Below are 14,568 nucleotides of genomic sequence, written 5' to 3' on the forward strand. Positions count from 1 at the left end.
GGGGCGCAGGGACTGCACCTCCTGGGGCTCCTGGTCACTCATACTGCTGATTTTCACGTATGCCAGGAAGCATTTTCCCTTTGCTTCCCTGGCAATTTAAGCTATGCAGGTGACCGCCCCCTCCCCCTCCAACACCGCTGTGGGGAGCGCCCCCCTCTGGCCAGGACACCGCTGTGTCCTCCATGTTAGGCCTTTCCCACGCGCGCGTTTGAATTCGCAGCTCCTGCGGCCGCGTCACTTCCGGGCACCTCCCGCGTCACTTCCGGCGCACGCGCGAGGGGGAGCGTCGGTGAGCGCGCGCACCCGCCCAAACGCCGAATCGCTATCCGGCAAGCATGCGGGGCGCGCGCTGCACAAGGCCCAGACCCTGACCCAGGGCTCAGGCCAACCCAAGCCCTGAGCCTTCTATACTTACCCCTGGGCCCGACGCCACAGGAGACCGCGGCTTGCTTCGCGTCTCCCTGCCACCCTAGAGGCCCGCTGACCCCAGCTGTGGCGCTTCAGGACACCGCACCAGCCGAGGCAGGGAACCGCCGCTGCCTGAGCCGGACTGGTCGGGCCTGGTAAGTAAAATCTTCTTTCTTCTTTTTTCAGGATTTCATCCGTAGGTCCCTGTCAAGGACAGGAAACCAACTGATGCGGGAGAGAGGTGCTGCCCTTTTTATCTGTAGGTTTCCTGTCCTTGAAGGGCGGATCCCCTCTCTCCGTGGTGCAGTCATGGGGAAAGAGAAAACTGCCCCAAAATACATGGAGTGAGCTTACGATATGTTAATGGGAAAAATGCAACAACAAAAAAAACAAATCAATCCCCCAAATATTTATATTTTTCGGACTGCATGCGAGCGTACTGTAGGAGTAAGTTCACACAAGAGCAAAATCCACAACAAATCTCTGGGTAGAGCCGCGCCTGGGCTGCGTTAGTGCCGCACCTGTGCCGCGTTAGTGCAGCGCCTGGGCCGCGTTAGTGCCGTTTTTGCCCCATATCAATTCTTAAGGATTTTTCTGCCTGAATAAAGGTCTCATCTAAAAGAGGATGACAGGAGGATTGATGGGGGTCCGGAGACCTCCAGTGAGCAGAAGAGCTCGGCGCGGCTCGGACAGGAGTCATTGGACAGATAAAATCCCAGGTCATTTTCAGAGCAGGCCTAGGATGCGTCGGCTTCGGACGGCGGTTTACACGGACGGTCGGTGCCTCTTTACATGGCGTCGGCTGAGTTTTCATCACTTGCTGCCTGCGGTCACTCGGGACCCCGACACGAGCATCTAAAATGTGGTGAAAGCAGCGGAGGTCGGTGTATGGGGGAAGCTTCTCCTAATATTTGCTGCATGCATCTTGGTAATGCTCCCACTGAGCCCTTTGTAACAATTAGTGGGGGGTCTCTGCAGGTTTCCGGCATTTCAGTTGATAACGGCAGTGACTCTTTCTATTCTGACTGCACTGGGAGCCGTATAAATACTCCGGCATCTGCCGCCCCCTAGTGGGGACTCGTGGGAGATTTGCCTGCTCTTTCAGGAGCCTCCTGGATAATTCAGGGAGTGTGACCTCTATATAGGAGGAGGGGTATAATGGTTACAGCCTGCTCACCTTCATCTCACCTCCCATACAGTGAGCTTACGTGTACATACCGCCATATGATGGGTCATACTGTACCGCCATATGATGGGTCATACTGTACCGCCAGAATTACATCGCTAATGGGGGCCACATACATAGGTGCAATGAGAGCCTGAAGCTTTACTTTCTTGCACATCGCAGCTGGGCCGCCCTCACCTGGGACGCCCCTCTTCCATCCCTCCCCCATCAGAAGGTGGTACCCTGAGAAATACATATTTTCACCATCCGTGCCCCCCGCATCCCTGTCTACATCATGGCGCACAGACAGTGAAAAATAAACGTTCCCTACCCCTCACCGCTCGGAGCGAGGTCTCGTCATTTCTCCAATCATCGTACCGACAGGAATGACAGAACAAATATTAAAAAGCCAAAAATAATTTTATTATAAATCTAAAAAGACAAAAAACAGAGGAGAATATAATAATAATAATGATAAGTGCCAGAAGACGAGGCCTCCTGGGGTCCACAGCAGATGGATGGGAGCGGCGAGGTCCCGCAGATCAGGAGCGGCAGAGAATCCCAAATCAATAGAGGAGACCTCGCACGAGACTATGAAGCGTCAATCAGGGGGGCTACGAGCCGAGGGCAGAGGGGGCCTGCGCTGGTCTTTCCGCATTACAAGCCTTGATGAAAGTGGAGAATAACAGAAGTGAGCGTAACGACACAGGATCCAGGCGGCGAGGGCCTGTGAGATGTCAGAGGTGGCGCTGCCACGTTGCCACCACGGCTCGGCCGGCAGAGCAGCCGCATTCACATCGCAGCCTTGTGTCGTCACGTATCCCAAGTGTTAAAGCTGTAAATGCCATGAAATAAGCGACAGCGCAGCGGCTTCTCCGGCTGTCAATGAGAGCGCAGACTTATCTGCACAGTAGCGTTTCTGGTGCAATGTATTGGTACAGATAGTAATGTCCTCTAGGACACGCATCGATCGTTTGCTGTATGACCGCATTATGATCTTTTCGGGGACCGGTCCCATCCACGGGCATTGTACAGCCATGGGCATCGCCTTCATAGACCGACATTCACTGCAGGTCAGAAGTTAAAAAACAGCTACGTCCTAATAAAAGAAAGCTCCAAAATATCATCTACAAGCATCCACAACATAAAAGTCCTTAGCAGCGGGCGGCTTCAGCCTACTACACCCACCATGCTTTGTAAGCCTTCAGAGCATGGTGGGAGTGATCATTCCCCGCACACACTGGAGTCTCACCCCACCATACACTGGGCCGGATGAGCAGGCCTGCCGCCTCAGTACACGGCGGAGAGTTAAAGCAGCACAAACAAAAGGGTTAGGCATGTTAAAATCCAGCTGCCCAATCCCAAATGTGGTCATGGATGTCGGGGGTCCCATATACACCATGTATGGCCAAGCTTTACCCCTGGGCTGTGATGATGGGGCTGCTCAGCGCATCACACATCCGCTCACATGAGGATATGGAATACATCATCATTTGATTGTTCATCCACACTGAAATCACAGGTTATATAACCCCCCCTTGAACTAGTGGGAGGCCTAGCAGGGGTCTACGTGGGGGTCCGGCCCACCAGCAGGCACATTGGACCCCAGTATACAGTTTTCCTTGGATGATTTGTGAGCCTGAGCTCCGTTCTGATATATGAGACATCAATGTGTCCAGCCAGTGTGCGGCCATGATAACGCTCGCTTTATTCCCTGAGAATCATTTCACATTCAGATGGAAGCAACGAGATCCGCACCTCCATAGACGGACACGGCATGGAGCACAACGAGGGGTTAATGAGCAATGCCCTCCAGTGTGAACGATGGACGACTCATTCAGGCAGTGAAATCACAGGAGAAACGGAGGAGGAGACCACGGAGGAGGAGACCACAGAGGAGGAGGAGGAGTCCACGGAGGAGTCCACGGAGGAGGAGGAGGAGTCCACGGAGGAGGAGTCCACGGAGGAGGAGGAGGAGTCCACGGAGGAGGAGGAGGAGTCCACGGAGGAAGAGGAGGAGTCCACGGAGGAAGAGGAGGAGGAGTCCACGGAGGAGGAGGAGGAGGAGTCCACGGAGGAGGAGACCACAGAGGAGGAGACCACAGAGGAGGAGACCACAGAGGAGGAGACCACAGAGGAGGAGACCACAGAGGAGGAGACCACAGAGGAGGAGACCACAGAGGAGGAGACCACAGAGGAGGAGACCACAGAGGAGGAGACCACAGAGGAGGAGACCACAGAGGAGGAGACCACAGAGGAGTTACTAATAAGTCCGATCAGAAGCAAGGCCACGGGCCGGCGTGTGCAGGAGTCGAGCGTGCGAGAGCCGAGGGCGACCCCCGCATCTGCCAGGACATCAGAAGTCGCTGCCGCTGGCATCAATACGAGCCGATCTGGAGGGGAAACAGAAATGGATTATATACACACACAAATACTGTATTGATGCGTGTGTGTATATATATGGGTGCATGCGTGTGTGTGTGTGTATATATATATATATATATGGGTGCATGCGTGTGTGTGTGTGTATATATATATATATGGGTGCATGCGTGTGTGTATATATATATATGGGTGCATGCGTGTGTGTATATATATATATGGGTGCATGCGTGTGTGTATATATATATGGGTGCATGCGTGTGTGTATATATATATGGGTGCATGCGTGTGTGTATATATATGGGTGCATGCGTGTGTGTATATATATGGGTGCATGCGTGTGTGTATATATATGGGTGCATGCGTGTGTGTATATATATGGGTGCATGCGTGTGTGTATATATGGGTGCATGCGTGTGTGTGTATATATGGGTGCATGCGTGTGTGTGTATATATGGGTGCATGCGTGTGTGTGTATATATGGGTGCATGTGTGTGTGTGTATATATGGGTGCATGTGTGTGTGTGTATATATGGGTGCATGTGTGTGTGTGTATATATGGGTGCATGTGTGTGTGTGTATATATGGGTGCATGTGTGTGTGTGTGTATATATGGGTGCATGTGTGTGTGTGTATATATGGGTGCATGTGTGTGTGTGTATATATGGGTGCATGTGTGTGTGTGTATATATGGGTGCATGTGTGTGTGTATATATATGGGTGCATGTGTGTGTGTGTATATATGGGTGCATGTGTGTGTGTGTATATATGGGTGCATGCGTGTGTGTATATATATGGGTGCATGCGTGTGTGTATATATATGGGTGCATGCGTGTGTGTATATATATGGGTGCATGTGTGTGTATATATGGGTGCATGTGTGTGTATATATGGGTGCATGTGTGTGTGTGTATATGGGTGCATGTGTGTGTGTGTATATGGGTGCATGTGTGTGTGTGTATATATGGGTGCATGTGTGTGTGTGTATATATGGGTGCATGTGTGTGTGTGTATATATGGGTGCATGTGTGTGTATATATATGGGTGCATGCGTGTGTATATATGGGTGCATGCGTGTATATATATGGGTGCATGCGTGTATATATGGGTGCATGTGTGTGTATATATGGGTGCATGTGTGTGTATATATGGGTGCATGTGTGTGTATATATGGGTGCATGTGTGTGTATATATGGGTGCATGTGTGTGTGTGTATATATGGGTGCATGTGTGTGTGTGTGTATATATGGGTGCATGTGTGTGTGTGTATATATGGGTGCATGTGTGTGTATATATGGGTGCATGTGTGTATATATATATATGGGTGCATGTGTGTGTATATATGGGTGCATGTGTGTGTATATATGGGTGCATGTGTGTGTATATATGGGTGCATGTGTGTGTATATATGGGTGCATGTGTGTGTGTGTATATATGGGTGCATGTGTGTGTGTGTATATATGGGTGCATGTGTGTGTGTGTATATATGGGTGCATGTGTGTGTATGTGTATATATGGGTGCATGTGTGTGTATATATGGGTGCATGTGTGTGTGTGTATATATGGGTGCATGTGTGTGTGTGTATATATGGGTGCATGTGTGTGTGTGTATATATGGGTGCATGTGTGTGTGTGTATATATGGGTGCATGTGTGTGTGTGTATATATGGGTGCATGTGTGTGTATATATGGGTGCATGTGTGTGTGTATATATGGGTGCATGTGTGTATATATATATATGGGTGCATGTGTGTGTATATATATATATGGGTGCATGTGTGTGTATATATGGGTGCATGTGTGTATATATATATATATATGGGTGCATGTGTGTATATATATATATGGGTGCATGTGTGTATATATATATATGGGTGCATGCGTGTATATGTATGTGTCCGAATTCTCCATCTCTCGCCCCCTCATCTCGGCTGTAATAACAGTAAATGTAATGTAACGGCGCCATCTGCTGTTCAGTCACAGCCACGTTCTCCCGATCAGGGAGTCTTATACAGGACATAATTCCAGCGTTAATATTGGATTAATAATTAATAAATCAATGTATGAACGTACATCAATTACAAGGTAATTATCGGGGCTGCGGAATAGTTTGGCGGTATAAAAATAATCATCATCATCTCCATCATCATCATCCTTTTTGTTAATTTTGCTCAGCCACAATAAATGGCTATATGAGCTTTGGAGGAGTCCACGTCGTTCCTACATCTGTGGCACAATTCTCCTCTAATCTTCCCATATAGGACGTCCCCTTCTGTACTGGCAGTAAGTCGATGGCTCGGCCGTACGTCAGCAGAGGTGCGGACTTCATGGTAAAGTGAGCGCTCTCCCTATAGATCACATACAGTTTAGTTACGGGCCGCTCCTCTCCTGGCATCTACATCAGGTAATGGAGGGAGGACCCTCGGAGACTGGTCAGAAATCACCCAAAACCTCTCAACGCCGCACCAACGAGAGCAGATCAATGGGAAGAAAAGAAGGTCACCTGGAGATCCAGCGGATCTGTGCTACTTCTGGTGAGGAAGACGAGGAGGTCCCTAAATGAGAAAGAGGGGCTCTACGTCCATCTACTGGGAGGGGACAATGTTTGACAGCTGCTTGGTTTCAGGTGGGGACTTCAGTGGAAATATGACAGAGAATGATGGGTTTACCAGTATCAGGGGCCGCACGGCACAGCGGGGGCGACATGTGGTCCGGATGTGGGGGCTGCAGGTCCTACATTTACATGCATGAAGCCTCGACAATATTTTACCACCATCGTTATTCTTCTTACAGTCTCATGAGTGATGTTCCCCAGAAGCTGTAAGAGTTTGGGTCAGGAGAGTAAGGGCCGGATCATACATTACACCACGATGACTGGCCACGAGGACTGGCCACGAGGACTGGCCACGAGGACTGGCCACGAGGACTGGCCACGAGGACTGGCCCTATAATAAAGATCTGCTAGAAGGCGCTGCAAACAGGTTGCTGCAAACTCATGTGCCACATTCTGCGTGCACCTCTGGGGGGCTGTAAGTGGCAATGGGGGCACCAGAAATATAAGGTGCTTGTATAAAGAATATCTGCATCCTTCTAGCCCTCGGGTGGAGGAGCGGCGCACGCCACCATCCATGAGACACGTACCTGTATCTGTAGAGAGGTGAGCAGCTCGCAGGGGTCGCTGGCAGTGATTTTCGCGCGCTCCTTGTGACATCTCCTGAAGACGATGGGTGAACGTTACTTTCAGACTTAGACTGGACATTAGGAGATTCTTGATCAGGGCCTTAAAAAAAAAAAAAAAAGGAAAAATAAAGTAAATAAGAGATTTTAAGTCCTTTAAGTCACAGCAGCGCAGATCTGTAGGTAACAAATGACACGGATAGAGAAGAAGTAGTGGCCAAGATCTGATCACACCATGGCCGATCTTGCATGGAAAGCACAGATTTCAATGTGAACTGTAATGGTTAATTTTGCCTGTTGGGGGCGCTGCAGGACAATTCACACTGTAGAGTCCCAGCAGAGATTATAGCTGTCTCTGGCAGTGCGGGGGTCCTAGCAGTGGGACAGCCAGTGGTCATCTAATCCTCATGGGACCAATGTATTAGAGAGGACCTCCTGTAACGACGCCTTTCTAGTGATGTTGGTGCCTCTGTTGCTGGCGGTGACATTGGCTGCAGCCAATCAGTGGCTGCTCGTCAGATGCAACCCATCAATATGCCGTCAGCGCAGGGGTCTGCTCTGATGAAATTGTAAAGGCGGCAGCCCACACAGGACACCAAGGTCACCGCCGGGGAACAGTAGGGTCAGCACGAATGCAGGAGGCTTTTATTTTTATTCAGGTCTTGATTTGATATAGCCGGGTGGTCCGGTCATTGTCAGATTTTGGACCACTTTGTGTCAGCCGGATAGAACGACAGGGAGACTGCGGCCAGTGAAGAATAGGGCAAAGATTGCAGATCTCTATCACACCTTGGTGGTTCCAGCGACGCGGCCTCAGGTCCTGAGAGCGTCTTACGTCTTACCTAAGGCACGTCGGGGCGGGCAGTGCTCGGAGGTCCTCCGCTCAGACGACAAGGTCATGTTCAAGAACTGGTGCTTCAACCACCGCGCACGATCTTCCTCAAACATCTTTCTCTAAAGAAAAAAAAGGAAGAAAAAACTTGTGACAAAATACAGAATAAACCGGGGGGTTTCCATGAAGACAACAGGGTATTAATGGAGCTAAACGTGATCGGGAGAAAAAAAAAGGTTTGTATATAGAACATGCTCAATGGAGTTACTTAAAAGGAAAAGGCTGTGACCCAAGATGCCAAAAACCATCACCACTAACAGGTATAAGGAGACGCGGCAGAGGGGCCCAATCACGTCCACAGGTTTACCATCCCATGCCCCAACAGCGGTGACGGAGCGCCACCTAGTGACACGCTACAGGCTGTACAGTAAATTACTTCATGGCCGAGGCGGATTGCTGCTTCGGTGAAGTTTCTTCGTTCCTTTTCAAAGTTTTTCTTTTGCTCGTTGAACAGCGTCCATTCCTGCGTGAGCCGCTCCTGGTCCTCTAGGAGGTAGCAATCCTGCAGCAGCGCGGCGGTGTCATCGTCACTCGCTTCCACAACCTGCTGCTGCACATGAAATACAACCATTAGCGCAAGTCCGCAGAAAGTCCAGAGGCGGCTGCGGAGATCGGCGGCCATGGAGGTCGCGCTACTGGTGGAGAACGTTCAGACCATCACAGCCGTGAGACGCGGACGTCCCAATCACCGACCCTACTCCGTCCCTCCTCAGACTCCATAGAACTCACCGATCTCTTAGATTATATCTGACCTGTTATTTAACCTCTTTCATCATAAAAATTCATAAAAATTTGAATTGGGAAAAAAAAAAAACAACAAGTCTTCTGCTTGCAAAGATCGGCGCATACGCTGGCGGCTAAAAGATGATCGAGTACCAAGCCCAAGAGCACAGAAGCCCCTCGCCGAGTCTAGGACCATCGTACCAAAGAGTTCTGGGAAATTAGAACTGTCCATGTAACACGCAGCACAGTCCTGCAGATGGCAGCTGCGCCCTGTGAACCCGCAACGCACTACACCCCCCTCACCCGCCGTGAACCCGCAACGCACTACCCCCCCACACCCGTCGTGAACACGCAACGCACTACCCCCCCCACACCCGTCGTGAACACGCAACGCACTACCCCCCCCACACCCGTCGTGAACACGCAACGCACTACCCCCACACCCGCCGTGAACACGCAACGCACTACCCCTCCCACACCCGTCGTGAACACGCAACGCACTACCCCCCCACACCCGCCGTGAACACGCAACGCACTACCCTCCCACACCCGCCGTGAACACGCAACGCACTACCCCCCCACACCCCCCGTGAACACGCAACGCACTACCCCTCCTCACCCCCCGTGAACACGCAACGCACTACCCCTCCCCACCCCCCGTGAACACGCAACGCACTACCCCCCACACCCTCCGTGAACACGCACCCGCCCCATGCAAACACGCCCGAGCACCCCCACCACCCAGGGGCTCCACAGCCCCCACCCTGCCGTGTAATGACACCACAATAATGGCCGGCACACAGAACCGACACCAAGGAGCAGAAGAGCAATTAGCAATATCTGGATGTGCGTCTCGTCTCACCTACAGCTAGAAGACATCCCCCCTGGCTCCTCCATACGCGAGACCGCCGAGCCTTTATAGGTTTTCAATGGGGAGAGTGGAGAAAGACTTCTAGACACCTCCTCTCCTCTGAAAAGACCGGGGTCGGAAGTCACATCAGCTGTCAGCGAGCGGCTGGAGACCCCTAGAAACGTCAGATGGTTGGCTGGTCCCACCAAATTCGGCCGACTTTCATCTGAAGTGTCTGAGGGCCCTGAAGAATCCCAGTTCTGCATTTAATATCTATTCTTTCCCAGCAGACCAGTGTATGGGCTCAGATTTTCTATGGAGCCCATATACCCCTGAGAAATGCTGCAGTGTGAGCCATTGTGGGGGTCTCAGGACCTGGACCCCACCGATCAGCTGCACATTAGCAAGAGACTATATGAGAAAAGACCAGTGTCTTTTCAGTGTTCTAGGACATATAGTGCTGGTAGATTTACATGTGTTCTCTGTAGTAGGTGCAGATGTCCGCAGATACAGGATACAGTCAGACGACTCTGCTTTCTGCCGTCTCGGTGGCTCATTACACCATCTATCAGGTATATTTAGTGACAGACCCCAGATTTGGCCCATACCTGTAGCAGGTGCTGCTGGTTCTTTATGGTTTCTTTGCAGCTTTGAATTTCTTTTTTTAATTGTCCGAGCTCCTTCTCATGATCTTCTCTGGACATTAAGCCTTTGCGGTCTGGAGACTCCACACGGACTTGAGACGCTGCAGACAGATGACACATCTGCGTCAATCATCAGAGACAGCGAGTAATGAATACGGGGGGGGAATGACTGCGCACCTTGGTGGTCCAGCTTCTCCACGTGACTCTTCAGGATGCGCCACTGCTGACGGATGCTGTTCACCAGCTGCTCTCTGACCGCCTCGCACGATAGCTCAGTCAGATTGTCCTTGCTGGAGTCTGCGGCGTCATCTTCTCCATCTGAAAAGGCCTGAAAGAAGATCAGTCAACAGCAATTCTCACCAGCTCCAGGTACAGGAGGATGAATGGAGCAGGAGCGGGGCCGCAGACACTCACGGGGCCGCAGCTGTCCTCCAGCTTCTCCTTGGTCCTGGCTTTCTGGGGGCTCAGGATGGAGATCATTTCTTTCTTCATTTGCTGCAGGACTTTCTTCAGTTCGGCGTTCTCCATCATCAGCTGCTTCTGCCGCTGCTCATAGTCGCTCAGCAGGACCTTGTACATCTCCTCTTCATTTCTGAGACCCCCCCAAAAAAAACACATTATGTGCCGTCCGCAACCACCGCAGAGCGGTATTCACTCCTGATACTCGGGGAAGATCTCCTGTCATACTGACAATACAGCGGCCCACGTTACACTGACGCCGGGGGGGATCCCAATCACAATCACCTCTTTTTACTGACCTGAGATATATGATCATAGCGCCCCCGACGGGTGACAATCCAGCAGCCAGCAGCTGTACACTACCTGGCAGCTTGCTGCATCAGCCACGATCAGTGCTGGCACAAACCATGGCAGATTAACCCCTTTGATGCTGCTGTCAATAGTGACTACAGCATCTAAATGGTTAAAATATGTTGACTGGTGAAGTTTTTAAAATGGTATCACTTTTGGGGGATTTACAATATATAAGGACCCCCAAACTTACTCCCCCAAACTAAATGGGTCTCTAAAAAAAAAAAAAAAATAATAATAATTTTGTAAATTTCCATGAAAAATTACTGCTACGTTTTTAACCCCTTCGTGACCGGGCTTATTTTTTACAATTCTGACCACTGTCACTTTAGGAGGTAATAACTCTGGAGCTTCGGCGGATCCCGCTGATTCTGAGAATGTTTTTTCTCGTGACATTTTCTACTTCAATGGTAACATTTCTCCGATACGTCGGGTGTTTATTTGGGGGAAAAAAACTAAAATTTGGCAAAAATTTAGCAATTTTCAAAATTTTAATTCTTATGCCCTTAAAATCGGAGAGATGTGTCACACAAAGTAGTTCATAAATAACATTTCCCACATGTCTACTTTACATCAGCACAATTGGAACCAAATTTATTTTTTGTTAGGGAGCTATAAGGGATAAAAGTTGCAATTTCTCACTTTTCCAATAAAATGCACAATTTTTTTTTTTTTTTATTACAGACCACATCACATTTGAAGTCACTTTGAGGGGCCTTTATAACAGAAAATACCCAAAAGTGAGACCATTCTAAAAACTGCACCCCTCAAGGTGCTCAAAACCACATTCAAGAAGTTCATTAACCCTTCAGGGGCTTTACAGGAACTGAAGCAACACGGAAGGGAAAAAAAATAAAAAAAATAATATTTAACTTTTTTTTTCGCAAATTTAACTTCAGACCCTTTTTTTTTTTTTTTTTTTACACAAGGGTAACAGGAAAAAATAGATCCCAAACATTGTTGTGCAATTTCTCCTGAGCATGCAGATACCAAATATGTAGGGGAAAACTATTGTTTTGGCGCACGGCAGGGCTGGGAAGGAGCACGGTTTCAACTTTTTGGACACAAAAATGTCTGGAATCTAGAGCAGATGCCATGTCGGGTTTGGAGAGCCCCTGATGTTCCTAAACAGTGGAAACCCCACCATTTTGGAAACTAGACCCCCCTCAAAGGATTTTATCCAGGGGTATAGTGAGCATTTTGAACCCCCCGGTACTACACAGAATTTGATAACATTAAATATTCATATGGAAAATGTTCTTTTTTAATGAAAATGTTGTTTCAGCCCCAAATTTGTAATTTTCACAATGGATAATAGAAGAAAACAAACTCCATAATTTATTGCGCAATTTCTCCCGAACGCGGTGATGCCCCATATGCCGTCAGAAATTACTGACAGGCCACACGTCAGGGCTGAGAAGGAAGGAGCTGTTTGGCAGAACAATTTGGGGGCGATGTTTGCGGAGCCCCTGAGGTGCCAGAACAGCAGACAAACCCCAACAGTGACCCCATTATAGAAATTACATCTCAATGAATCCATCTACGGCTGCAGTGACTGTTACGTAACATCCATGCCAGGCTTTATTCTGGAGAATTGCAAATATGCCAGTTTAGTGCCCATACATTGTGCCCCCCCCCCATACATTGTGCCCCCCTACAGTGTAGACCCCGATACATTGTGCCCATCTTGTGCATCTGGCGATACGTACCCTGTAAACTGTTAAGTGCTCTCCTCACTACAATAATGCCAAACATGTGGCCGCTTACTGCGGTTTAGGCACAGTGGGGCATTTGGATTTGGGAGCACAGAATTCACTGGATTTTATTTGAGGGGGCGGGAGCCGTAGCTTTTCCAGAGTCTTTGTTCTACCAGTAACGTGGGACCCTCTAATAGTCCCAGGGACAGATGATGACCTGTGGGAAGGGAAGGGGGGGGGGGGCTGGTTTTGAGCAGGATAAATTAGGGTTTCATTGGTAACATTTTGGGGTACATAATATTTTTGGATTGCTTCCAGAATAAGGCTGGATCACCTTCTTGTGTTCTACACTGAGCACTAACCAACATTTCCGTGTAGATCCCACAAAAATGCGATTCAGACGAAACCCCCAACGGAACCACCCACCATAATGAGGCAGATGGACACGCTTTGGGCTCCATTTGGGGTCTGCCCCGGTGGTCTCCATCTTTTTAGGCGCACACAGATTTGTGGTCGCCCACACTTGCACGCTAGGGGAAAAAAAAAAAAAAAAAAAAAGACGCCTAAAATGATGGTACGCCACCGGAACAGAGAGCAGTCCAAAGTGCCTCCATCAGCCTCATAAGTGAGCGCTTCCATCGGGGTTTTGTCTGAATTGCAATTTGGGGCAATATACACTGAAACCCCCGATGGAAGCGCTCAGCGCAGAGCGCAGGATAAATGTAAGCTGAGCCTTGTTCTGATTTTTGGGAGGCAGAATGAACCTGCAGTACAAGAATAGTACTTTTTATTTTTGCGCCGTTCCTGGTGCGGTATAACCGACAAGGCGGATTTATTCTTCAGGTCGATGCGATTACATAGATACCAGAGTTATATTGTTTTTTTTAGGTTTTGCTTCCATCACACAGTAAAAATGCTTTTTTATAAGAAGTATTTTTTGCCGCCATATTCTCAGAGCTGTAACTTTATTGGTGAACAGCGCTGTATGGGGGATTATTTTTTGTGGGACGAGTTGCACATTTTTTTGGTACCATTTTGGGGCACATCATTTTTCATTGCTTTTTAATCCCGATACCAAATGAACCAAAAAACAGCAATTCCGTTCTGGTTTTTATTTTTTGCTCCGTTCACCGGGCAGGAAAAGTGATCGGACAGATTTGTTCGTCAGGTCGTTATGATTACAGCGACACCAGATTTATACTTTTTTTTATGTTTTGCCATTTTTACAGACTAAAAACAATATTTTACAAAAATGAATTTGTTTTTGAATCGCCATATTCTGAGCTGTAACTATTTTTTTGCTGAAAGCCATATTAGGTCTTGTTTATTGCAAGACGGCTTGGATTTTATTATTTATTTTTACATATGATTATTTGATTGCTTTTTATTCACTTTTTTGTCAGTCAGTATGATAAAATAGCAAGATTGAGTTTTTTTTTTTTTTTTTACGACATTTGCCAATCGGAATAACGTGCCAGTTTTATAGAGCGGGTCGTGCCAGACGCGTTTTGAGTGGTGAAATGGATTTTAATGATTTGTGTGTGATTTTTTGAGTGTTTTTTTACTTTTTCACTTAGTCCCACTATGGGACATGTATACTTTTTTTGATCACTGGTCTCATACACTGCAGTACTCATTTACTGCAGTGCATGAGAGCAGTCAGTGCTTCATAGCTGGATCTCACAGGCCACCGTACCCTGCGGTCATCACATGACCTCATGGTAACCTTCAGAACCCGTGATTCTCATTGCAGGGGTCCGACTGTTATTAAGGGGGTCTTGGGACCCCCTTGTGACCACTTAAATAGAGCTGTCACGATT

At 48.6% G+C, this 14,568-nt stretch overlaps 1 protein-coding gene across 7 annotated transcripts in view; it reads right to left on the bottom strand.

Moving 5' to 3' along the window:
• The window catches only part of SSX2IP (SSX family member 2 interacting protein), a 61,658-nt gene that overhangs the window by 11,143 nt on the left and 35,947 nt on the right, over positions 1-14,568 (bottom strand). For 2 of the 7 annotated variants that reach the window (XM_073644010.1, XM_073644015.1), the window contains exons 8-13: positions 10,638-10,833; positions 10,419-10,569; positions 10,206-10,342; positions 8,401-8,574; positions 7,975-8,086; positions 7,097-7,235 (exon numbers count right to left, since the gene is read on the bottom strand). In XM_073644010.1, coding sequence (XP_073500111.1) covers positions 7,097-7,235; positions 7,975-8,086; positions 8,401-8,574; positions 10,206-10,342; positions 10,419-10,569; positions 10,638-10,833 — 909 coding nt within the window. Of the gene's footprint in view, positions 1-3,771; positions 3,967-7,096; positions 7,236-7,974; positions 8,087-8,400; positions 8,575-10,205; positions 10,343-10,418; positions 10,570-10,637; positions 10,834-14,568 lie in introns of those variants that run through there. The other 5 variants (XM_073644013.1, XM_073644014.1, XM_073644011.1 and 2 more) reach the window with 5 other exon arrangements.

The sequence above is a fragment of the Phyllobates terribilis genome, unplaced genomic scaffold, assembly GCF_046119375.1.
Source record: "Phyllobates terribilis strain yellow unplaced genomic scaffold, ASM4611937v1 Scaffold_8__6_contigs__length_399053987, whole genome shotgun sequence".
NCBI lineage: Eukaryota > Metazoa > Chordata > Amphibia > Anura > Dendrobatidae > Phyllobates > Phyllobates terribilis.